The 25,970-nt window shown below is 37.6% G+C and overlaps 1 protein-coding gene across 4 annotated transcripts in view; it reads right to left on the bottom strand.

Moving 5' to 3' along the window:
* Nucleotides 1-25,970, bottom strand: part of EPHA6 (EPH receptor A6) — a 343,972-nt gene that overhangs the window by 242,991 nt on the left and 75,011 nt on the right. For all 4 annotated transcript variants that reach the window (XM_083498568.1, XM_083498569.1, XM_083498570.1 and 1 more), the window contains exon 3: nt 13,812-14,475. In XM_083498568.1, the coding sequence (XP_083354694.1) occupies nt 13,812-14,475 (664 nt within the window). The remainder of the gene's footprint in view (nt 1-13,811; nt 14,476-25,970) is intronic.

Genomic DNA, 25,970 nt, shown 5'->3' on the forward strand with positions numbered 1-25,970 from the left:
AGCTATGCAGGGTGTGATCGTTGGGGTAGAGCGTATGGCAAGGGAGCAATGAAATATGTCTTCCCTACGTGCAGGGTATGGTCCTGATAGCAACCTTTCCTTCTGTGGAGATAATTAATTTAAGAAAATACCACAAGTGATTTAGCTGCATGTTGTGCATTAAGCATAACCTGAAGTTTGTTCCTAACTAATCATGGTCCCACTCCCTAATAGGTTCTGTCTAAACAGGTGGACAACTGAAGGCAGAAGGAAAATAAAGTCTCCCTAGTTCCCAACCCCATAGCTATGTTAGGATTCTTGCTGCATGTTTGCAGTCATGAGATTGTTGTCTATCACATGACAGGGTATGTTTTCATTCCACAGAGTGGGAAGTGACGAAGACAGGATGTTTTGTGTTACTGTGTTCCGTGAAGTAGGACTAGTGTCCTTTTTCTTTCTCTCTTTGCTGTCTGATGAGAAAGAGGAAGGAGCTAAGGCAAAATGCTCTGAGTGTATTATATGTAAATAAAGTAGATTAGCCAAGATGCTGAGCTATTGAGTCTGTTACACGAACCGCCAATACTCTGCAGGATCCTAAGTGTGCTGCTGCCTCTTGGTATCAGTTGCTGTGATGTTCTGGCTGAAGAAAGCTTTTGAAGCTCCCGAACGATCGACCAGGAGGGAAAGAACATGCCAATCGGGCATGTGTCTCTACCAGGGTCCTACGCGAGAGTAGGACGATCCTAACAAGCTACACCTTAATGTCAGGTTGTGAGGAATTGCAATTCCACATATTTTAATAAATGCACCCATACAAATAAGTAGTGAACAGACTTGGTTTCTTTCAGGGATATGACTGTTCAACCTCTTCAAAGCAAATTCTTAGTTTAATCAATTCTGTCTCTGGAAAGTCAGTTCCCATGAAAATTTTCTGCAGTATACTCAACAGCAGAAAAACTGAAGGATGGCAAATACAAGAGGAAAAAATCTATTAATAACTTTCTGTTTCAGTAATTAATTGTAGAAGCGCACATAAAAACTAGTGTTGCAATACATAGGTTTTAATCAAAGTGTATTTGATTGACTTTTCCAAATAACATTACAGCTCCTAATACAGTCATAACTTCATAGTTTATTTTTCCAATAAAGCATTATATATCTCCTAATTGTCTGGGAAAATGAAACATAAATATCCTGTTCCATAAGGGCCCAGGTCCAAATGAATGAATGAATGAATACCAACTTTTGTTTCTGACAAATTATTCTACAATTTATGCTGCAATAAAATCTATGCTACAAACCTAAACACATTTACTGCAGAGTAAGCCCCACTGAATAAAGTGTAGCTTACTTTTGAGTAAGCATGTATATTCTGAGTAAAGAATAAAGAATCTTAAGGAATCTTGAAGAATCTTAACTAGAATTAAGCAAATATGAAATTGCATCTCTCTCTTTCTCTATTTTCTTCTCATTCTTCCCATAAGTAAAATAATTTGTTATAACATTCTACAATTGTAGGAAGCAAAGTTAGAAATTGCTTTATCCCATTCCAACAGCTGTGTTTCTTTTTAATTTTACTTCGGACATATTTCCATGGTCCTTATTTTATTTAAACCTGCTACAAGCAGAAAGTCTTTGCAACAAATGAAATGTGAAATAGCTTGCTGCAAAATTCAAAAGAAAAACAGTATGGACTTGAAGGACAAACATTCCCTCACTAGTACTCTGTTCTTATTTTAGGTCTCAATGGGGAATGAAATCACAGATGGAACCATGAAGTATGTTTACTCATACCAGGCCTTTGATATGCAAATGACTGTTCTGAGAGAATTAGAAATACACTGACCAGTATACATTCTTTTAGAAGAGAGAAAGCCACTGCTACCTAAGGGAGAAGGGTGATAAACATTTCTCACAGCAGACACATGGTGAATAACTGAATACTGACTGCTGTTAGAGTGCTTTCCTGAGGGAGTTGTTGCATTCTCAATGCAACATATTTTCTATGTTTAAATGCAAAAGAAAAAACCAGGTTATAGAAGACAGAGAGGAATTTCTGTGAGGCTTTGGGATAACCATCAAAACAGAATCTTTCAGGTGCTTCATTTTTAAAGCCAACTTGTTCTTTATTTGGTATTTATTGAAATAAACCCATATTTCCTACAGACATATTTTCATTTTATAATGCCAAATTTTATTTTGGGCACCTGATTATCAGGATCCAAGTGACAACTTAAGGTTAGCCCAAGGACTCAGAGGTCCTCTGGGAACACATAGCAATTGGATCTTGGCCACTGCAGTTTTATGAAAAAAAAATACAGTGCTTTATCCACTGGAATGCATTGTTGCTTAGTAATTTTATTTTGAAATACAGATTTGCCTATATTTCAGAGTATTATGAATTGAGACTGAAGCTTCTGACTGTTGACCCAGTTCTGAACTGAGTTCAGAGGAATTCACCCATCACTAATATACATAGCATGCACATGAAGATGCATACCTATATTTATTACCCAGTTGTGAAAGGTTGGTCATCTATTAACAGGAAAAAGGGACTTAGTCAACTTTCTTCCAAACAAGTGGTCAGTATTGTCAAAGCCAACCAAAACCAACTATTAGTTATTGAATCTGTATACGGACAATACCAGTATGGATCAAAGTTTTTGCATATTCTTTCATGTGTGGGACCTGATCTACCAAGATCTGGGTGCAGAATCCTACCCCTTCACATGGGTAGCCATTGCTGGATTAGGTCAATTATTGTGTACATTGGCAGGGATACTGTTATGAAATGTTACATTGTGGTAGCAAACAGAATGTTAGGTTAAATATGTCTTTCTTCCAAATGCAAATAGCCTCTTCAAAAGAATGATTTTCATCAAGACAACACAAGGCAAAGAAATGGATAAACCCCCTCTCCCACTGTATTAATTCTTATCATTGTAAGCTCATAACCTCCAACATTTCTCTGATGAAAATAGGGACTTCCTAAGGAAAAGCAGGACATTCCAGGATCAAATCAGAAGCCTCTGCTCACATGCAGCATAAACTAAGACTATTGCAAACTAATGGCTTCTGTAAATCTGGAACTGTCCCTGGAAAATAGGGACACTTTGATGGTTTGTAAGCCAGTTGCCATTATGCAGATTTATAGGTATGTGCAGTATGCACCGAATTAAGGTCCCATGTGGCTGGAGGGCACCAAGTTATTAGTACACATTGTTAGAGGATATCTGTGAAGTGTGACAATGTGGAATTCTAGCATTTTGGGTTTGCTGTGGTGTTACCACTCTTCATTTCTCCATGAAGGAAGATCTTCCTTACACCTTTCGATCCAACTTATTACCGTAGATGTTTTTCCTATGAATTTAATAGCCAGAACGGAAAAACTAGGATACCGTGCAATAATTTATAATTTTCTGTATTGCTATTTGAACAAACATGCATTTCTCCAGTTGATCTATTAATATTGCACTAACTTTATGTATTAATATTATACAAAAGAATGTAAAAAAAGATTCAAAGTTTATTCTGATTTCAGCTACGCCACACAACTTTAAACAATCATCTATAAAGATTTTATTTCAACTCTAACTTGAGTTATGGGCTTTTTGGAATTTCAGCACTCTGCAGGGTAAGTAGTTATTTTTAAATGTCAGTGCAATACATTTACATGCAAATGTCAGATGGCTGATAAAACTGATGTTTAAAACAGATCTATAAAGCCTTGTGACAGGTTTGCTTCATGCACTGGCTGTTTAAACTCAGCATATTTATATGCACAGAGAGCTCAAATATAATAGCTACTACATATGTATAAAATCAACAGCTCACACTAATGGAAAATTATCAAGGTCACATTGCTTGATGATGCTTCCAGAGTACCATCCTCATCATAATTCAGGCCCAAAGATACATTTTAATATTTTTACATTTGGTGAGAAGAGGCGATGCTGATTCAACAGGAACTGACATTGGATAATCTGTTTCATATATTGTAGATTTGCCCAAACATAATACAGGTAACCCGCAATTTATTTTTCAAAATATGGGTCACTATTTTTTGTAAATCCAATATGACATTTTGCTAATAATTTTTCTTAAAGCACATCAATTCAACAAGTTGTGGCATCATAATAGGATATGGTGAAAGGACTTCTTCGCAGTTCAGATCACAATTTGAGGCATTGTGCTGGTAATGCCAACCAAATATGGATGTTGCACTGAAGTATGTCAACCTATCATTACTAGATTGGGCAAAGCTGTAAGGCAAGGAAGTTCTGTTTGAACTATGACATTTTCTTAATGCTTCCACAAATCTGTGTAGTTCTATGTTATTCCTGTGCAGACTTTAATCCAGAAAACCTTATGTCCTATCTTCAAAGAAGCCAGCACTTCAAGTATTGCGTACAATACAGATTTGTGATAAAATATTAATTTAATACTATTTGATTCTGTACATTGTGTTCTAAATCAGTGTTTCCTAAGCTTTTTTCGACTGTGGCCCCCTTCTGACCTTGTTTCTTTCCTGTGCACCCCCCCCCCCCGTTCCTACTGGTAGAATGGTAGCTATTTAAATGTTTTGTTTGTAAATAGAACGTGTTTTATTTTATTTTATTAATTTATACAAAATATAATTATATAAAATGATAGGAACATAATGAAATATTGTTGAAGCAGAAGAACATAGAATCATAGGGCTGGAAGGGACCCCATGGGTCATCTTTCTAGTGCAACCCCCTGCGATGTAGGAAACTCAGCTAGAGCATCCATGATAACCTCCGCTCAGAAACCTCCAAGAAAGGAGAGTCCAGAACTTCCCGAGGGAGATCCATCTTCTGTGTATTTTAAAAGTAAACAACACTTATTTGACCCCAGTTATTTGACATAGTCCAAAAGCATACCCTCCAACATTTCTCTGATGAAAATAGGACGTCCTATTCCATAATACTAATTTTACAATTTATACCCCATCCACTCTGGTTGGCTTCCAACATATATAAAAACATAACAAAACATTCAAAACTCCTTCCCTATATAGCGCTGCCTTCAGATGGCTCGGGGGTTGGATAACTCCATACCCTTCAATATATTTCTAATAAAAATAGGGACATCCTAAGGAAAAGCAGGACATTCCAGGATCAAATCAGAAACTGGGACAACTTCTGTAAATCCAGAACTGTCCCTAGAAAATAGGGACACTTGGAGGGTCTGCATAAGGTGCACAGGGAGTTCTGTATATATAGGAGAATTTTTAAAGGCAAGTAGTCCTCACTGACTTGGTGTAAAAGATATTGTCATCTGAAGAGCCCTGGCTGCCTAGATAAAACGCTATATCCCCACACAAATTTACCTGGGCATAAGGCCCACTGAACTCAGTGCAGCTTTCTTCTGAGTAGACAGTTATTTACTAGATGCAAGTCAGCAGCACCAGACCACCCTGCTCAGCTAGGCACTGCGGTGGGTTTCACCCTGCACCTAGCAGAGCTAGGCTGATGCTGCTGACGAGCCCTGTGCCCCTCAGCAACATCTGAAGGCGCTGGGGTGGATTGCACCCCATGCCTTGCAGAGTCAGCCCCAGGCTGCCACCTGGCCCAGCACTAGCAGCAGCTACAAGCAGTGGTCAAAACTGGAGCCTCAGAAATTGCTGTTGCAAACAAACCAACAAACAAACTTGGATTATCCTGGTGGCCCCCGGTTGGGAAACACTGTTCTAAATTATAACGTAGGAATATTTTATAATAATACTAGTTATTATCATTATTTAACTGTTACAATTTTATTTTTGGTATTTTAACATTTATGAACCACACAGTCTAAAACACAAGCAAAACCCCCAAATAAAATAAAAGAATATTTAAACACATTTTTGCTTTAAATACAAATGCCTTCTGAGGTACAATTCCTTAAAGACACATTCAAGAACCTGAAAGATTCTGTTAAAGATTGCATTGTCCCAGAAATAGAATGGATTGTGAAAAAAACAATTGGAGCATAAATGTTTGACCCACATTGGAAGTTATCAAAATATTTCTGTAACTTTTTCCAAATGAAGACTTATTATGGATGCTATTGGACTGTACATCATTTTAATTAGAATTAACACTTTCATCTTGTCTGTGAATACATGTAGGATCAGTTTTGAAATACTTAGCTTGTGGGAATATAGCCAAGCTGTCATAGCAAAATTAAGACATTTTACATACATAGAGACTATTATAAAATAAGTAGATTCCAAATAACTAAGCATTCATTGTTGGTGTTTAGAATAAAATCCTTCTGTGCATACAGTCTCATATCCTTTGGGAATTTATGCACACTTTGATCATTATCCCTTTGAAGTAACACTTCTTTAAAAGAGAGACATTTCAAGTGCAGTCTTCGACGCTGTTAGATGTTTTACTGGTAGGTAGGAGACTTATTTTACATAATTTATTCTGCAGATAGAGTGAATATCTTGGTTAACGCAAACTGCAAAAGATAAGTTTCAAATATCCATCTTTATCTCCTAGGAACATTTACTTTGTGGGTTACATCAATTTCAAATTAGAAGTTTTAAAGAATGTCCTCATCAGGTCATCGTCCTGCCATCAAAACAAATTTGACCCTTTTGCTATGTCCTCCAGTGCTATGACAAGCTCAAAGATTTAAGGAATGAGACTTTTTCCAGTAGTGGTGGAGTGGTTAAGAGAGGTAGACTCGTAATCTGGCGAACTGGGTTCACTTCCCCGCTCCTCCACATGCAGCTGCTGGGTGACCTTGGGCCAGTCACACTTCTCTGAAATCTCTCAGCCTCACTCACCTCACAGAGTGTTTGTTGGGGGGGAGGAAGGGAAAGGAGATTGTTAGCCGCTTTGAGACTCCTTAAAGGGAGTGAAAGGTGGGCTATCAAGTCCAAACTCCTCCTCTTCCTCCTCCTCCTCCTCCTTCAGTACCATTTTGATGAGTTCCAGTTCCTAATGTATTCCATTGTTATAATATAAAATCTCAACATCATACAAGTCAAAAAGTATTTTACAGATAATCTCAGTGAAGGCAGTGAAAGATTATTACATATTGAGAGGGAATTACTCTGGTAAAGTGTTTTTGCATTCATTTCAGGACTACAGTGTGTTACAGTTACAGATCGGTAGCCGTGTTGGTCTGCCGTAGTCGAAACAAAATTAAAAAATTGTGTCCGTATGTACACAAAAGCTCATACCAATAACAAACTTAGTTGGTATCTAAGGTGCTACTGGAAGGATTTTTTTAATTTTGTTTTGACTACAGTGTGTTATGTGAGCTAAGGGCTTCTACTGTGTCTACACAGAACCACGTGAATGGGATTTACTTTCAGCACACAGTTGTATTTCACAGGGCACTGTTCCCTAAAACTGTAGAGAATGAGATGGGTCCAGCCTGTGTGGCACTCCACACGGACAGAACCCAAGTGAGTATATATAATAGATTATAGCCCTTGTCTCTGATGGGAGATCCAGGTCAGGTGTGAAAGTCAGATCTAGTTACATTTAAAAAAGGGTGGGGGAAGAGATAAAGAGTGGTGCAAAACTTTTTTGTGCAGACTTAATCTAATGTCTGCTTAGGAGACATACTGGATTAGTGCTGACCCAGATATATGTGATGTGTTAACTTTGTGGGTGGGTGTAAAAGGGTAATTCTGAACTCTAGGAGCATTGTGAGCTACCTTATACCAGGTCAGATTATTTGAGCCTGATGTTGTCTTCTCTAATTACCAGCAGCTTTCTGGTGTCTCAGGCGGGAATATATTCCATTACATTTTACCAGATTCTTTAAAAAAAAACAGTCTATGCCATTGCTGGAATCTGGGAGCTTCTGCAAGGAAAGGATGCATTCTAGCATAGACGTACAATTCATCTTGGATTTAATAGAGAATTTTATAAACGTTAATTTTCTAGCTCTGCTTAGCAGTCTAAGACAAGCAAAGAGGGAAGCAATAACACCTGAAGTTTATTTATTAATTTATTATTATTTCTTATTTATATTTATAGCCCACCCTTCTCCAAATGGTCCCAGAGAAGTTTATATTAAAATGTCGGTCTAAAAGGCTTTAACTAAAACATCAAGTAAAATCAAATCAGAAGCAATCATAATACTAACAATACTACAGCATGAGGAAAACAACATTGATTTAGCTGATCATCTTCAAAGGCCTGGTCAATATATGCTTTTCTGTTGTAACTACAGTAATTGATTAGGTCTTAGAATACTGCCACCTAGTGTAGTACACGAAGGAAATAATGCTTGCAGAGATACAGGGGGGAAAGTCTAGAAAAGAAGCAATCTGCATATTTTGATTATAATTTTGTTCTCTAAAAAGCACAAGTGGGAATGCATAATGTGAATTATATTATTTCATGTCTTGGATTGGAGTAGTTACTGGATGGAAGTGTAGTCAAGACAAAGTCCTGGGGAAATACTCAAGAGCTGATTAGCATTCTGTTGCCAATATCAGTTCATATTTAGTGATTTTGGATTTATTATTTTTTTAAAAAAGAAGAAGCTAATATGGACAGAATACAGTTTTGCTGCAATAGAAAAGTATGAGATTCACTGCTTTGCCCTGTGGGTGAAGAAGAGACTGCTAATCCTTCCCAGGCTAGGAGCTAATTGGCTTGTTTAGTGGACTGAGGATGCTTCTGCGTAGCAGTTGAACTCAATATTTTGCAGTATCCGCATGAAAGTCATCCTCATTAAATAGATGTCCCAACAACACTGAGAGAGACAGTACAATCCCAGTTTTGTTACAAAGATCCAGCCTGTGGCATCGGCAGCCAATCCAGATATGGGAAATATCCAAGAAATTATACTCTTGTACTCAAGGTTTCCATGTACACCAAAGATAATACTTGAAATGGCTTGAGAAAATGTGTAAGGAATGGAAATACGGTGCTGGTAGGGAATTTGTTGGCATGTACAAAACCATCATAGTAAAACCCAGGAAAAGTTCCATGCAATCATAAAAAGACATTTGAAGCAGGAAATAAGAAGTGCCCATTTTTATGGAGCAATGAAGGAAATTTGTACTGTATTGGAATCAAAACATCCCAGGGAGAATGCAGATCTTGTCAACAACCGAAGAGTTATTACTCTGAGTTTTAACTAATTTGTGGCTAGTTTGTTTAGTTCACAATACTTGCAAGTACTTATTTCAACAATGTATTTTTGTATTGCAAAAAAATGTTTCTTAAGTATTTTAAGAAAATAAACATGATCTCTTAACGATCCCCAAGATCTATGCTTGCTTCTTGAGATTTAATATGAATTAGGTCTTGTATGAACTTTGTTGCATTTCCCAAGCTACACTATTCAAAAGGAAATCCTTTATTGATTTTGAAAGCACATTTCTCAGCATAATGCTTTGATAGTTAATTACTAACCCAAAGGAAAATAGGCATTATTATGTGGTTTAGATAAAAATATGGCAGGCACTAGTAACTTACTCCAATGAAAGCACAGATGATCATCTTAGAAGTCTGATTTTGATTTTATGTTGTTTCCTAGAGATATTACCATATCTATGGCATTAAATGATACTTTATAAAATGTAATTATATTCCTAGACTGAAGATGTTTCCAGATTTAAGCATTACTTAGGCACGGCATTCTCACTCATTCATTATTTTCGTATTTGCCTTTTATTAGGTTTCTGTACCTCATGTTTCTTCTTCATGTTGTTGCCCAAAAATGTACTCTTAAAACTGTAGCAATGCATGCTTCTTGTTCTAATGCAGGGGTAGGCAACCTAAGGCCCGGGGGCCAGATGTGGCCCAACAGCCTTCTCAATCCGGCTGCGGACGGTCCGGGAATCAGCGTGCTTTTACATGAGTAGAATGTATCCTTTTATTTAAAATGCACCTCTGGGTTATTTGTGGGGCATAGGAATTTGTTCATTATTTTTTTCAAAATATACCGGTAGTCCGGCCCACCACATGGTCTGAGGGATGGTGGACCGGCCCATGGCTGAAAAAGGTTACTGACCGCTGATGTAATGTAACACACAGGCATGTTTGCTAGGAAAAGAGAATGGCTGTGGCTTCATGTTGCAATGTACACCAGGAGGAAAACACAGTTTTATCATCGAGTAATGACTACAAGTAAAAAGGAAATAGCTTCCTATTTTACAGCCATTTATAAATTTGGATATGGATTTTGTGTGTGTGCAAAAAATCAGTGCTGTACAATATGCTGCTTTCATTTCATTTAGGATTAGATGAAGTTTTATGTCTTAAATAAGTCCACTGTATTATAAATATTAGAAACATGTATGAGTTTAGATAATGTTATCTGCATGTCTAAGAATTAAGGTATAGCAATAATGGAGTGTGTACAGTGTATTTTCTGCATTTTCAACTGAAAAATGTCAGCTGTCAGCTTTGAAATAATTTTTAGCTGATCCCTTGCCTTCTAACCAGGGATGGGGGATCCAGATATTGCTGAATTCCAATTCCCGTTAGTCCCAACTAGATTGATCAAGGAGGGCTACAGGTTGCCCATCCCTGTTTTAAACAATTGAACGATTAAATTTAAATAAATTTACATATTACCAAAACCTAAACATAGATATAGTTTAAATAAACTAGAAAAGAACAAGATAAATTAAAACTTAATATAGAAAAAGATACCAATCATTGCTATAGGAAAAGGTCTTACTTGATGTTTTCTTTATCACTCCCTATAACACAACAACAACAAAAACAGTTTTAAAAATAAGTACAGCTTAATTGTCAGTGCCACTGATTAAGATTTGCCCATGGGGAGGGGAAAAGGGGCGAGAGTAGGATTCTAACTAAGGGTAAACCAAAGAACAGACAGAACAAAGAAAGAAAAGAAGGAAGGGACAAATGTAAGAAATAGAAGTATAAATTCAATATATCAGCAAGGAGCAATACAACAATGCTTCTCTCCACTGCTTAATCAGATGTGCGCAGTGAAAAGAGGAAGCTCCATGCTGCGCACAGAGAATATATAACCTAAGGCTGTCAATCCATAATTGGCAACATCAAACTCTCACCAACAACAAGAGGAGCCCAGTCACAACGGTGCACATCCAAACTAACCTGCCCGGCAACAGTGAGGTGTCTTGTTAAACCCACCGCAACCCATGCTCTCCATGTAGGACACGCTCTCCCAAAGTTTGTATCTCCAAAGCTTTCCTCCCTAAAGCTTTAACCTAGTGATTAAAATGTGCTGTCCTAAGCAACAATATATATCCCCATACAAGCAGGTGTTCCTGATGAAAGGTTTATCTCTGAAAAACACTTACTTTCCAATAGAGGGATTAAGATGCTTAATGGCTGGTAATAATCGTCTCTAAAAGCCTCTAATTGTTTATACCAGGGATAGAGAATTTTTTTTCAGACCAAGGGCCACATTCCCTTTGGGAAACCTTTGGGGGGCCACATGGCACATGGATCCAGAAGCAAAAGCAATGAATGTACATTTTATCTTTCTGCAACAGCCTAGTTTTACACATACAGGTACTTGTTATCCTCTATCTAGGTCTTCCAAGCTAGGGCATTTAGTGCTGAGACACTCTTGACAATGTCAGAATACAAGGTCATACAGAGGATTTTTCAAACTTGCATTAAGAAGGGGCTGCTCCAAGGACTGACACAGCAGTTCTGTTGGCCTGCAGCTGCTCTGGCTCAGAGGATAAGAGCTGGTTTCCTGCACCAGTCCTAGGTGACAAGCCATTTTCTTGAACTACACTGGTCACACAGCTCTTGATTGTTTGGTCTGCTGCTGCTGTGCATATTTTCCAGACATTTCCAGACCACGTTTCCAGTCACTGTAGAGCAAGGCAATTGATTGCTTATACAGAGACTGACAACTGAACCAGAAGATTTGAGCAGTTCTTTGTTACTGTTCATTTTTAAAAAAACATTTGGCAGAGAGGAGAGGATTTTTAGTGCTCTTAATCTTGCAGCCTACTTTAGAACTCATTTACACATGCATGGACACAAATGTGTTGTGTAGAATTTAAAAACACATCAAATATAGCACCAACCTAGAACAGCCATTCAAAGATGTACAGATGTATGAAAATGCAATTCACCCCTGAGAATAATTCATAAAACCACTTGTCTCTATAGGAAGCCAAACTGAGGAACTACTAAAATAGTCATCTTACAACATGATCTGTTTAAACACTAATTTCCCACCCTCTAAGCAATTAAATAGAAATAGTTGAATAAGCATGCTTTTAGGTACTCTACTGTAGGTTCATTATGCTTCTGCCTAGGCATTCTTGGTTCTGTAACAGACCTTATCCTCTTATTGAATATACACAGTCAAAAAGTACAGGAGAGGTGGGGGCGGGGACTAATATATAGATTTATTATTGGCCACGGAGCATTTAGATGATAGTCCTACTCTTTATATGAGAAATTATTAATATATTTTGGACACAATTCATGGGCTAACTGGTGTTCTAACTGTCCTACCACCCTCGCCCAAACCCAAATAATAATGTGGTTACATTTTGCATTTCCAGATTAATGTACTAGCATTAGTACACAACTTTAATTTGCTCTTATGAGAACTTTAATCAAAGAGTTTTTCAAGAACATTAAGCTCAGAGCTATCTAATCTGTTTATTTTGAACGCTAGGTCAAGCTATGGTGGCTGGTTGGGCCAAAAAGATGGACATTCCATAAGCCATGTGCTTCTTTTATCTTGTTTCTATTTAAGCCCAAGTTTAATGGGACATATATTTATTATTTGTAATTATTAGTCATATTAAACAGGTTATCTAGGTAGATACCCATCACAGAAGCTTTATCTGTTTGCATGTTTTTCTTTCATGGATGTAAGCTGCCCAAGAATATTGGTATTAAAAAGTGGTTCACAAATTTATACAATCAAATAGAAATAAAATAAAATACTTAATATATATATTTCTATTTTATATATATTTAATATATATTAATATTTATTCACATGCCCAAATATCAGAGTGCTATTTTTTCCCATGGTCCACTGCTTAACCTGAAATGGGGAGGTACTATATTGAGACGCAAATAAATTCCCTCATACTCCATTGTCAAAAGCCTTCATTTATAGCCTCAACTTACTAACAATATATACATTTCAATCTTTTCTACATACACTTGCAAATATAGTGATCACACTGTAATGATTCACACTGAGCATTTGTTTCTGTGAGAAAGAACACAGAAATAACTAGTACCAAAGTAACTGTGCAGCAGAAAAATTTATTGCAGTGACCTCCCATACAATACTTGGGATGTACTGTCTACCTGTTCTTTAGTATTCATGCAAAGTATCTGCTGTTTCTTTTCTCAGAAGTAACTGCTTATTTTATCTCATACAATATGTAGTGCTTTAAAGACAAATATTGCCTTTATATATTGTATTGTTTCACACTTATGAATTTATTTATCACCCTCAGGATCCCCTCCAACTCTACAATTCTGCGATACTCTGATCCTTAGGTACATAGCAGTAAAACTTTAATCTTCCATTGAATTAATCATATTTGGTATTCATGGAGCAACTTAAATTTTGTATTCTTCATAACAAACGAAAAACTATTGTGCTTTACCCATTAATTTATTACAAGTAAGCAACTTTGTTTTCCCTGAACATGCACATTCTGTATTCTTTGTTGAAAACAGTTCTGATCTGAACATATCCTGAGCAACCTACAACAGTAAAATAGATCATTAGCTCAATCCATCTCCTATTAAAACTGATTTCGCCATTAAGTTCAGTGAAACCTGGACGACAGGCCAAGTGGTAAAACAAAAAACAAAAAGTGTCCTGGAATTAATTAAGAACAATTATCTTACCGTGACAGGAACCATCCACTTCTTCATACCCAACACTGCAGATGCATCGTCCTAGAGGCACAAGCCAATCCCCGTCTGCTCCACAATATAATTTTGGAGTGTCCCGCTCCTCAGCACTCTTCACGCAGGAACCTCGTACTTCCACTAAAGATGAAGAATCAACCCTTGGAATAGTGTCAGGAAACATAGCCAAATTCCGAACAGTGAAAGGACACTTTTTGTAGTAAACACGGACAGAAACCAAAGCAATGCACGCACCAATGTCTTGAAAAGCAAGAAAAAATCCTTTCCTGTTTATTGGTCCCACCTCACGAACTTCTGTGTTCAGTTTAAGGATGCGATCACCCAAATCCATCTGAGTAAAACTCTCATCAGCTGCAATAGTATCAATTTTACTGTACTGGTTTGGCTTGAATTTAATTCCATGGGAGTCGTCTGATTCCAGGTAGTAGAGGTTAAATGTTTCCTTGCATGTTCCCAGTACCCATGGAATGCTGTTGCAGTCCCTCAGTGTAAACTTCATTTCCACATAAATTTTCTGAGCTGCATCACGAGAGATCCAATTTGTACGAAGCCAGTTGTTCTGGTTGGGTTCCATAACATTACATACCTGGTAAGTGTGGATGGGGCGATTATATTCATCCATTTCTGTTATAGCATCCCACTGAAAAGAAAATACAATTCATGAAAAAAATATCCTTATCCACATTTTCAGTTGCTGCCAGTATAGAAGGCTGACCTTAAAATTGCAAGGAAACCAACATAAAAATTGAAATCAGATGCATATTAAGGATCAAGCTACTATCATTCTAATGATTCTTATTTTATTTTCCTCTTTATAACTTTGAACCACACAATAATGTGTATTAATATTCAGTTGCGTGCCCTGATGCAGTGAGCACACCACCCCTGAAGCTGGGGAGTTAGAAGCAAAAAATAACCTAAGTGGATGATCTGGGATCAAAACGGCCCACAGCGTTTATTGATTACAGATGTAAGTAGGCAGGGGTATCCTGAACCATCCAGTCAGTCTGCTGGCTGATTACAATTGGGGTTTGATCCTGGGTTTGGATTGCCCTATGACATACCGTATTTTTTCCTTCTATAAGACACGCCCATGTATTAGATGCCCCCTATTTTTGGGAACTCGGATTTAGGGAAATGGAGGGAGATATATCTGGGTATAAGACGCCCCCTTCCTTTTTTACATTTTTTTTAGGAGGGAAATCTAGTCTTATACACTGAAAAATACGGTACATTGAATAAGACCAACTCATAAGGATCACCCCTCAGCCCTTGGCTGGGCATTGGGCAGAAGCACCTCCCCTAAGATTCTTGCAACCGGGAGCGGAGTGAGCTGCCCATGGGGGCGGGACGAGCCAAGGCAGGGTGTGCTGCGTGAAGTCTCTCTGCAGCCTCCCCCTCAGCTGTAGAGCGGCTGAGGCAGTGGGCAGACACAAGCCCCGCGCTGCTCAAAAAGCAGCGTGGATGTCAGGAGCTTGCAGGCAGTCTGCCTGCCGCCTCCCTCTCAGGAGAAATGCATAGCTCAGGCATGCTGCAGGCCCTGTGGTGTGGCGCCCAGTGCCCCTGCCTCACCTAGCTATGCCTGTGGATTGGGCAGATTCATGGAGGAGAGGGCTGTCGAAGGCTACTAGCCATAAAGGCTGTGTTCTGCCTGCAGAGGTGGAGGTGGCAATACTTCTGGTTTCTGGAAATCACTGGAGGGGAGAGTGCTCCTGCAGTGGCGTAAGAAGGGGGTGCAGTGGGTGCGGGAGTTATTTTTCTCACAAACACATATTTTTGCCATTTTGTCACCCCCCTCAGTGATGACCCCTGGGGTGGTCCCACATCCACCGCACCCCCCTTCCTGCACCACTGGATCCATCCCCTGACGATGTGCTAAAAACCCACCCACAATTCCTAGATTTGTGGGTGGGAAAAATTCAACCCCTTCCCCCCACCCAGCCAACAGGAGAGGAAATAATTATCCCGATAGCTGTTGAGGTGTGTGGGAAGAGAAGCCCCAGCAATGACAGCCAGCTGCACTATGCAACAACTGTGGCCTTACAGCTGAAAAGGTAAACGGGATTTGTCTTAATAAACAGCCTGTTAAGTTACTGAACCTCAATACACATTTGCAAGCAGGCACCAAATATATGTGTACAGTTTGCACATACACTTACTTTCATATGGGAAGGCATTTGTCTAAAATGACCTTCGTGTGAAAAGTGAGTCACAGCAACAGCAGAGATATTAGCTATCCTGTATTTGTTTGTCATGCTATATTCCAGGATCAAGCTTTTCTTATCAGAGCAATATGAACAGGTGACTTTCCATATGAAACTGATGTGGCACAATTGTCATGTGAAGACTGTACTTCATATGACTGACACACAGATATGAACAACCCTTTAGTCTTATTTTAAATCAACATATATTTTATCCAATTAGATTTATTCAGGACTTGAAATCTAAGTCATGGTTATAACCTTGACACTGAGAATATCAGTGTATTTCATATCTGTACGTTCAAAAGAAAATTTGAACTTATTTGCTATTACTCTGCAAACACTTGCAGAGTAGATAGTAAAGATAAATACAGTACAACAAGCCAGCAGTACCGAGTGGATGATTATGGATAATATATGTAAGAACATCATCATGAAGAATAAAGTTTACACAGAATAAATAAAAGATCATACTATATGCAAAAAGTTAAATAATGTATCAGAAGATAGGCATACATATTAGTTGCAGATCTGAATACTACAGCTGTGCCAAAGTGTAGTCATGTAGGAAACTAATCATACCGCTCTATTCTCCATACAGAAGGAAAATGAGGAAATTCCACTTTATTTGTATTTCACTCCAGCATGAATTTGAAAATCTTCACTGTCATTAAACATGCACGCACACACACACACACACACACACACACACACGGAGAGTCTTTATTTAAAAGTGGGGAGAAAGTTATCATAAAGCTATGCTTAACACAGCCTCGTACATCAATTCACCCAGGAAGGAAGAGCACCCTGAAGGAGGCATAGAATATTGCCGTAAACCTTTTTGAAGCTATATCACTCCAAAGGCTACAATTAGACCCCAGAATGCACAGAGGTCCATGTGGACACATGTGCACACACTCATGAGCCTCTGGTGCTTTGCAGCAGACCAACTGGTCCATGAGAGATTTCTTTAAAATCCTTTGGACTGTTATATGAGGCACACCCGCAATTTCACAGGAAGTGATCATGCCTGAACAGCAAACAGACCCAGATTAGGTCTCTCAGCATAACTTGTTACTGGCTAAGGGTCCTGCAGATCCTTGCCTATTTGAACTCCTCCTCCTCCTTGCCCCAGTACACCCTATTTTGGCAGTTTGCACTGTCTATTCCCCATGGGTAAGCTGGGAACAGCCAGACTAAACTAGGTAGAAGTATCCAATCCTCCTCCAGCATGAAAGATCCGGGGGCCGGACTGCTCTACTCATAAGTATTTCAGAAAAGGAGGAAAGACCCGCAAAGCAAGAGGCAATAATGAAAAAAGTTCCCAATTAGCTTTCATAGGCAATCAGTTTCAGCCCACACTGGCCTGCCACCAAAAAGGAGAATTACTAAGTGCAATTCTTTTTTGTCAACTGTGCTATGGCAATGAAGCTGCAACAATTAAATAGGGGGAAAGCATGGCACCATCTTAGGTTTTGACCATGAGAAGACCCATTAATCTGAGGCAAATAAGTCCCTGCCTCCTGCTAACTCTTCCTGCTTAGCAACTGGAAGCAAACATAACTCTCCATGTGGGAATGAGAAAAACCTATTACGTTTATAGCCATTGAAGGTGACAACAGATGCAGTACAACAGAACGTATTATGTTTGCTCTAACCACTCCTACAGAAACAAAGCCTCCAAATGTGTGTGCTGCTGCACCTGAGGAAGAAAATCACTAATACTAAACATGTGAGCTACAAAGGCCTTTGAGACAGGCAATAGATGAGTAGCATTCTGTCTGTATATTGATTGATATACCACAAAGATGAGCATCTGTTCATAAATACCACTTCAACTACCAGAGTTCTTCCCCTTACTGTTATAAAATTCCATAACGTCTATTACTAACTTTTACAGCTTTTCATATTTGCTGTGCAATTGTTCTGAGGAAAATGGAATAAAAGTTGTTTGCATGCATATCTACATACACATAACAGCCTTTCTCAACATTGGGTCCCCTGATGCTGTCAACTACATCTGTGGACCGAAGGTTGAAAAAGGCAGCCCTAGAGACATCAAAATAAAGTTTTAAAAATATTTCTAAGTATATAGGTTTCACACAGCTCTGCCCTTCCAACATACTCAAATTAGAATTTCTTTATTTTGTATGTTCATGTCCTCCAAATGTGCCCTTTTGCTAGTAGGAATTACAAGTGCAGCAATTTATTCATATTTATTGCACATAATGTTTGCAGCATACTGCCTATTTCCCAAAACTTAAATTAGATTCTGTAACTTGTCTAATTAGTGTTGCCTATTTAAAATATACATGTAAGCAAGCTGCAAAATACATTATTTGGTTTACAAAAACAATAACTGTGTTCCAATACTATGCATGTGTCTGTTCAAAGTCAGAACAGACCTCAATATAAAGTATGTCAATTTCTCATTGTTCTACAGTAGCAGCTTTTACAGATGACAAAATTTCACAAGAGGAGCATTTCACCCTTATAAATATACAACAGAAGCAGACATAATGTCATTTTTTTCTAGTGGTACAACTTGAATAGCGATGTTAATAAACAAATATATAACCCACAATCTCTTATTACCTGTCAGAAAGCTGAGAAAATAGAAAGATACTATAAAAGCATGTGCTAAGTTAGTCGAACATATTGAATACATTTTTTATTTGAAATGCAAACATAATTCTCTAAAGAATAATGTTTGGAAGGGAGGTGGCAGGGATTTAGTCTCACTAAATCCAAAAAGAACAAATTTGGACATGCATAAAGAACCAAAGTTTGGCTTCATCTATGATTACTTGGAATTGGAAACAATGGATAATTCAATTTAAGACAAATATTGAATGCCTTCAGAATGCTTGGTTAGACCCCAAACTCACCATTTATAGCCATTATTGACCACAAATGTACAGTCGGGTCCATGACTTGGGATTCACTGACTATGTGTGCAAACATATCCATGACGAAATGAAAGAGAAGTTTTAAAAATATGTTAACACTACATTAAATATGAGAAATGAGGATAGATCTACTTTCAAATATTTAAAGAACTGCACTAAAGATAATGGAATTCACTGTTTTTATTCTTTGCCACAGAGAGAAGCAGCAGGCAGTGGATCTGAGCTATAGGAATGGTAAGGTGGCAATTAGCAAATGTTTCTCAATACAAGTAAGAACTGATGAATACAGTTGAGGAATAAGTTAATGAAGCCAGAGTTTTTCCGCTACTTTTTATTTTATTTTCCACTCTCTTGTTTTTTGCACAAAGAAAGTATTTCCAAAATATTATGAATGATGTGTACATGTACAGCCTGTGTGTCTGCTTGGCTGGAGGCAAAATACACATACCAAAATGGTGCCTCTATAAGCATAGTGTTTATAAATTATGCTGCTTACCTCATTTTTGTTTTTAGAATTGGTTCTTTTTTAGATTTTTTTATTGAAGCTTATAACTCAAAAAATATAAAATGCTGTAGTGCACGATATGCTACACAAAGCACTCTGAGGTGCATATTCAAGTCAACCAGAAGTTCCATCCTACCTCCCTTCCAATGTTGGTACCCTAAGTACTTGTTCCATATACAATCTTGCACATTTATTCTGAATCCAAGAGTAACATATAACATAGTGGCCCACAGATAATCTCCTATAAGAAATGTTTTTAAAGACATGCCAAGGAGTGTTCTTTCAGAGAAGGCTTAATTACAGGGAATCCTGTCTCCGCATTTATATGTTCCTAGACAATACCTGACATTCCTTCAAGCTCTTTGATTTTAAGTAAGTAATAGTTTATATATTTGCCATTAAAGATTGGAAGTCTGTTGAATGTTACTGTAGCATGGATGCTTTTGAAAACTAAACAGCCCATAGTAAGCATTAGCTCCTTATAAGAAAAACTGTATGGATTTCTTTTTGATTATATTACAGGCAAAGGTTTTATGCAGGTGTATTTTGGTTTGGTTTTGCATGTTTAGGAAATGCAGTCAGGAAATGTTGTCCAGAAGGCGCTTACCAGATTTTCCAATGCATTGTGGCAACACTGCAAACCAACTCATGATACTGTTATCAGTTTATGGTGTGTGTGACACCCTAAATTCCTGGGTCCAATAAAAGGTAGACTTAATCAAGATTTGGAAAGTTAAACCATTACAAATCTCTTAAGTTAAAAATACAAGGCAGGCCAACCTGGTGATCGCTCATCAGTTTGTTACGGGTTGTTAGGGGAGCAAAGCCTGTTAATAACTGAGTCATTATGCAAACAAGGGGGGAAGGGAGGTGGGTGATTAACAAAGCAGTTACTTTGTGCTGGACAGCAGTGGGGGGTGAGCCCCTCCTTCCTCTAGAGAGGTAGTAATTAGGAAACAAAAGGACAGAATTTTTAGGATGAAAGTTGGCAGTGATGCGCTGGCAAAAACTGGGACAGGCTGTAAGAAGGAGACAGGACACATATCTGATTTCTGATTTTAATCGAAGGCTGCTGTGCCTACGGGAAAGCAAGAGACCCTCTTGGAAACCTCTCCATGGTAGACTCAGGTTGTATACACAGTATGCGCAAATAAACCACAGTGTTCTCGAAGCTACCAGCATGAGTTTGACCAAACTGCAGGAGGCAGTGGAAGGAGTCCCTGGTTTGCTCTGGTCCATAGGGTCACGAAGAGTCAGACACGACTAAACAACAATAATAAAGACATCACAGTCTCCACTGTGCCTCATTTGTAAAAGGAAACACAAATCTTGGGTAAGGCATGGACCCCTGGAGCCTCACACCATTCAGAGATTGGGGTGGCATGCAACAAGCAGTACTGACACAACCAAGTTTATTTTGGCGGGGTGCTTGCGAATGTGTGGATGTTCTATTATATAAAGCCATCCATCACAAAAACAGATATAGGAGCAGGCATGTGAGGAGCACAGAACCACCAAATCACTACATTATATGTATTAGAGCCATCACAAGCCTATGTATCTGATATGCCAAAATGCTAAAAATGGTGTTGGCTGCACCTGACTCATCCAGTATGACAATGACAATTCTGAACCCAAGGATCTATGCAGAAATTATTGTGAATTTCTTTTCTTCAGACTAAGGCTACAATTTCCCATCCTTTACTCTGGACTTGTTTAAAGTAAAAAGAATTGCTCTAAGTTTAACCAGATAGTAGACAGATTGCTTATTTGGATACAAGTTCCACTGACTTCAATAAACTACCCAGAAATGATGTTTAGGATTATAGCCTCAATGAGAAATGTGATTACAATTTGTGACAGCTATGTAGTTACTCCAAAAAAGTTTGATTTAAAATATTTTTCTTCTTTTTAAAAGGAAGTAGAAAAGTGAAGTAGAACACAATGACTGTAATAATTTGAATTTGAACAGCTTAAGCATGGAATTGTCTTGCTGCAGGGAATTACTTTTAAAGCCAAAAGTTACAAAGTGCTTCTTTCTCACCAAAAAGAAAAATGGTTGAACTGTCATCCTCCTAATGGGATAGTTTCCATGAAAACTATTTAAATATTCACTTTGAACCAATATCCTGGTTTGAACTTCAGAAATTAGAGCTTTGAATTCTGCTACTAGCCATTTAGTTAATAGTGCAAATCTCCATTCTTCATGAGGAAAGAAAGGATTCCGAATTTAAATAATGACTAATTTAAAGGATAAAATGGTGGTGAGGGCTATCAAATATGGATAATCTCTATTGCATTCAAGGCAAACAGTAAAAAAATGCAAAGGGTATCTATAAATGATGGATAACTCATTTATTTTAATGTAAGCTAGTATCTAGCCACTGTCTCCAACCCAAACTAATGATGGTTTGACAACCTCTACAACACATTTGGCTGACAACTTGTTTAAAATGGGACATTAGCCCAGAGAGGTAAGTGGGCGAAGGCCACCCACTTACACATCACATAATGAATAGCATATGCATAATTGAAAAAGACAAAAATTATGGATAAAATTTGCATATGGTAATTTAAATGTAAATAAGCAACTTTTGAAATAATTTCTAGAATTCTTCTGTTAATTAACTACTCCAAGGAGTTCAGTGCAATGCGCAGTTGTTCCCCGTTCCCATTTTATTCTCATAGGATAGCAAGTAACCCAAGTCCCAAAGGTTTCTCAGTATGGCACTCTAATTACTTTATCAGTGAAATAGACTATACTCCACAAAAGCCTACACCACAGTAATAAATATTTTCATATTTAAGGTATGAATCATTTCTACTTTTGCTGCAGCAGACTAACATGCCTATACTTATGGAACACAAAATCATGGCTTGTCATTTCTGTGCCCTTCATAATGTACAAAATGCTTTGCAAACTCTAATACTTTGCAAAGTATTATCCTTCTACTCTGTAAAGATAAACACTCCATATGGAGTGTAGCCAAGTATAAGACTTGCCCATCTGCTGAGTACAGAGTTCAGTTGGACTCTAAACCCACAGCAAATCTTCTGCACATTTCTAAACTCCTGTTTTGAACTACTATAGTGAAACCTCTGCATAAACAAATCTGAATTGCTGTACTGAATTTTTCACTGTCAGATCCACAGTTGGAAGACAGAAGTGCTATGATATTATTAACACATGCAGAATTCTGATGAAGCATATGCTAGTGATTTTACTTTGAGTGTATTTTTGCATGGGGGGAACATCCCAAAGGCTGGGTTAGAGAACTATTATTTAAACATGATATGAAACTTCTGCTGAAACATCAGAACTGACATTTATTGGCCTGCATGGGAAACTTTGTATATAAACTTAGCTGAAGTCAGCACTATTTTGTCCTTCACTTAAATAGAGCATGAAATTTTTATGAATTTAAGTGTGTTGGTAGAGAGAAAGAATCACAACAAGAAGAAACATTTTGAGTGAAATGCTCAATTTATTAACACCTCCTCTATGTTTATATCAACTGCTGTTTCCTGGGTTTGAATGAAATGCATTGCAAAGATTTTTCTAACCTTGAATGGTTCAGCAATGGAACAAAATAGCTTGACAGGCTGTGGAATTTGTTTTCTTTGACTATTAAAGGAAACTGAGAGGCAGTGTGCATTTTTTAAGTATACACTATCAATTGATTCACTCTCTTACCTGCTTATGCCTGAGCTGCTTGTGCACTGTCAGGGATAATTGTCTTTTTAAAAAGCCCATATGCAAAATTATATACAAAAAGTAAGTATATTGTATATGAATAAAAGTCAAGCTCTATGTGAGACTATATTCCTAGAGCATATAAGCATTAATTTACATATATTTTTATCAAGTAGTATGCATTGTATGGATCTGTTTATATGCTGGTAAATTTAGGGAACCTGATGTATATGAATATATGAATATATGAGTATAATATGTGCTTAATTTTATATGTATGATAATAAATACAATTTGTGAAAAATCTTCATATTTTTAATGGAACTGGGGGAAAACAACCTCGATTCTCATCAGGGTCAAGACAAGAAGTAGAAAAAAATCAGAGGGTAAGGTCAAAACTGAGTAAATGCCATCCTTATGGGTATGAAAGGTGCTCCATATATTTTGGGCAGTTTTAGTCATACCAGTACAAATCCATGAACAAAAGATCAATGGAGCCACTATTAGGGTATGATGTGTAGCTTTGTTTACATAGTTTCAAGAAACCACATATATGGATTGCTGCACATATGAATGAGTGCTGAATATTTACTGCACTGCAAATATTGCTATATTAAGGTCAGTATCTTGCAACCAATGAAGCATTTTAAAATACCATGAAACTATGGAGACTGTACAAAATACATAAATGAGGGCAAGACTGTATTGAAGAAAAGCAAAATGCTGAATGGGTATTTGGAGAACTGATTTTATAGCTTATGTTGGCTATACTGAAGAACCCAAATCTTCACAATAAATCTTCTCAACGTTAGAACAGTTTATAATCCCAAAACTATGATAATCCTAATAATTTATATCTTCATGATTTTCTTAAAATAAATATGAATACAATATATTTACCACATTAATTTTGACTGCCTCTTTAAAGAGGGATTGCATGAAACTGAAGACTTTTTCTTATGGTTTGCACTTTCCAGTTTAAAAGATTTAAAATAAAAGTTTATATTAGTGACATTCTTTAGCAATGACATTTTATAGCCTTGTAGCCAAATGTGCTTGAACAGGCATTTCTACACTCAGGGTTCTTCTTTTTGTATTGCTAGTATTTCTTTTTTAAGCTCTGGGGATAGTTTGTCTGCATGATAAAATATTCCGAAATGTAATTCCTACATCTTATTAAAAATCTGTGACTCATATTCAATTTGAACAGTAGTGAGATTCTCAGCTTGTAAAATGCCCCAGAGCGGACACCGGATTTGAAATCTACACAAAACAATAGAGTTAAAACCTTAGCTCTTCTTCCTGATGGGCTTCGCCAACAACATTACTAATACTACTACCATACAATCATTAATAATGCTTAACATTTGTACAGAGTTTTTTGGTGTTCAAAGCACTTCCCATGCATATGACTTCTAAGACTTACAACAACTTTGTAGGTTCACTCACCTAATGAGTTAAGGTAGAGCTGAGAGTCAAATCAGATACTTTTGATTCATAGATCAGTCTCTTAGCTGCTACACCACATCACAAAGGTCTCATTTAATTCCAACAGTATACTATAAGGAATGTAAACATTACAAGGTAGCGAGAAAGAGGGCTTATACAACATCTTGGAAGCTGACTCAGAATTGTACAAAAGAATAATTCCAAAACAATACCAATCTTTACACAGGGCAGCATAAAATGTCCGTACATCTTTATTTTGATAAGGATTTGCTTTCATCTTAATTATAAATGATTGTGATAAGACCAATTTTGTCACAGCATCATTTGTGAAAGGGAAGTTATGGTGTGCTTTTCACTGCAATTGGATTTTTTAAAAAATTAATGCCTTATTATGTTTTTGATTTAAAAGTCCACGTAAAGACTCATTCTGTTATCATCTAGTTTGTAACTAAAGTGATATACTATGCTCTTCCAATATATGTGAGAACTGAAGCATTTAGTAATAGTACATTGTGTTCATATAAATGACTGAAAATGTTCCATCAAATTAAACTCTGGGCCCTATTCACATAGGAAAAAAAATATCCTTGTCTTTTGAATACAGCAGAAGCCAGGTGACATTTGAGGAATGGGGAAGAAAATTATTTGGGAGGTGTATGTATTACTTATTTATAAGATGGCTTAATATTTTCTCTTTCTCTTTTTTTAAGTTTACAAAGTTAAGCTGTGTGCTCAGCACCAGCTTGGCTCCCACATGCCTTGAAACCCATCCGCCATTGTCCAGGAAAGGACACAGTGAAATGGTGTAGTGCTGTTGCCAGGGTCACTGTACAGTGAACGCTCGGGTTGTGAACATGATCCGTGTGGGATGCACGCTCGCAACCCGCAGCAGCGTGTCTGCGTATGCTCAGGTTGCGCTTCTGTGCATGTGCGAACGCCAAAACCCGGAAGTAACCTGTTCCGGTACTTCCAGGTATCGGCAGTCTGCAACCTGAAAAAAGGCAACCTGAAGCATCTGTAACCCGAGATATGACTGTACAGAAAAAAGATTGCTGTATCCATGATTACCTACATAGCATGCATGCATGCATGCATGCGTACATACATACATACATACCACTATGTTATGTGGGCCACAATTAGTTGAATTTACCCATCTAAATATTTCAGGAAGAAGCAGCAGTAAGCAGAATGGGAAAAAATGCATTGAAGCACAGAACAAGAATTGAAGAGAACATTCTCATAAATCAAAGTATAATTTTACTTATGGAGAAACTGACAAAGTTATGAAAGGTTGGGCTAAGAAACAAACTCTTGGGCACATAAAACTATTGAAAGTAAATCTTTGGCTACATATGACTCTCTCTAATCAAG

The sequence above is a fragment of the Podarcis liolepis genome (assembly GCF_965112155.1).
Source record: "Podarcis liolepis genome assembly, chromosome: 4".
NCBI classification, from domain to species: Eukaryota; Metazoa; Chordata; class Lepidosauria; order Squamata; family Lacertidae; genus Podarcis; species Podarcis liolepis.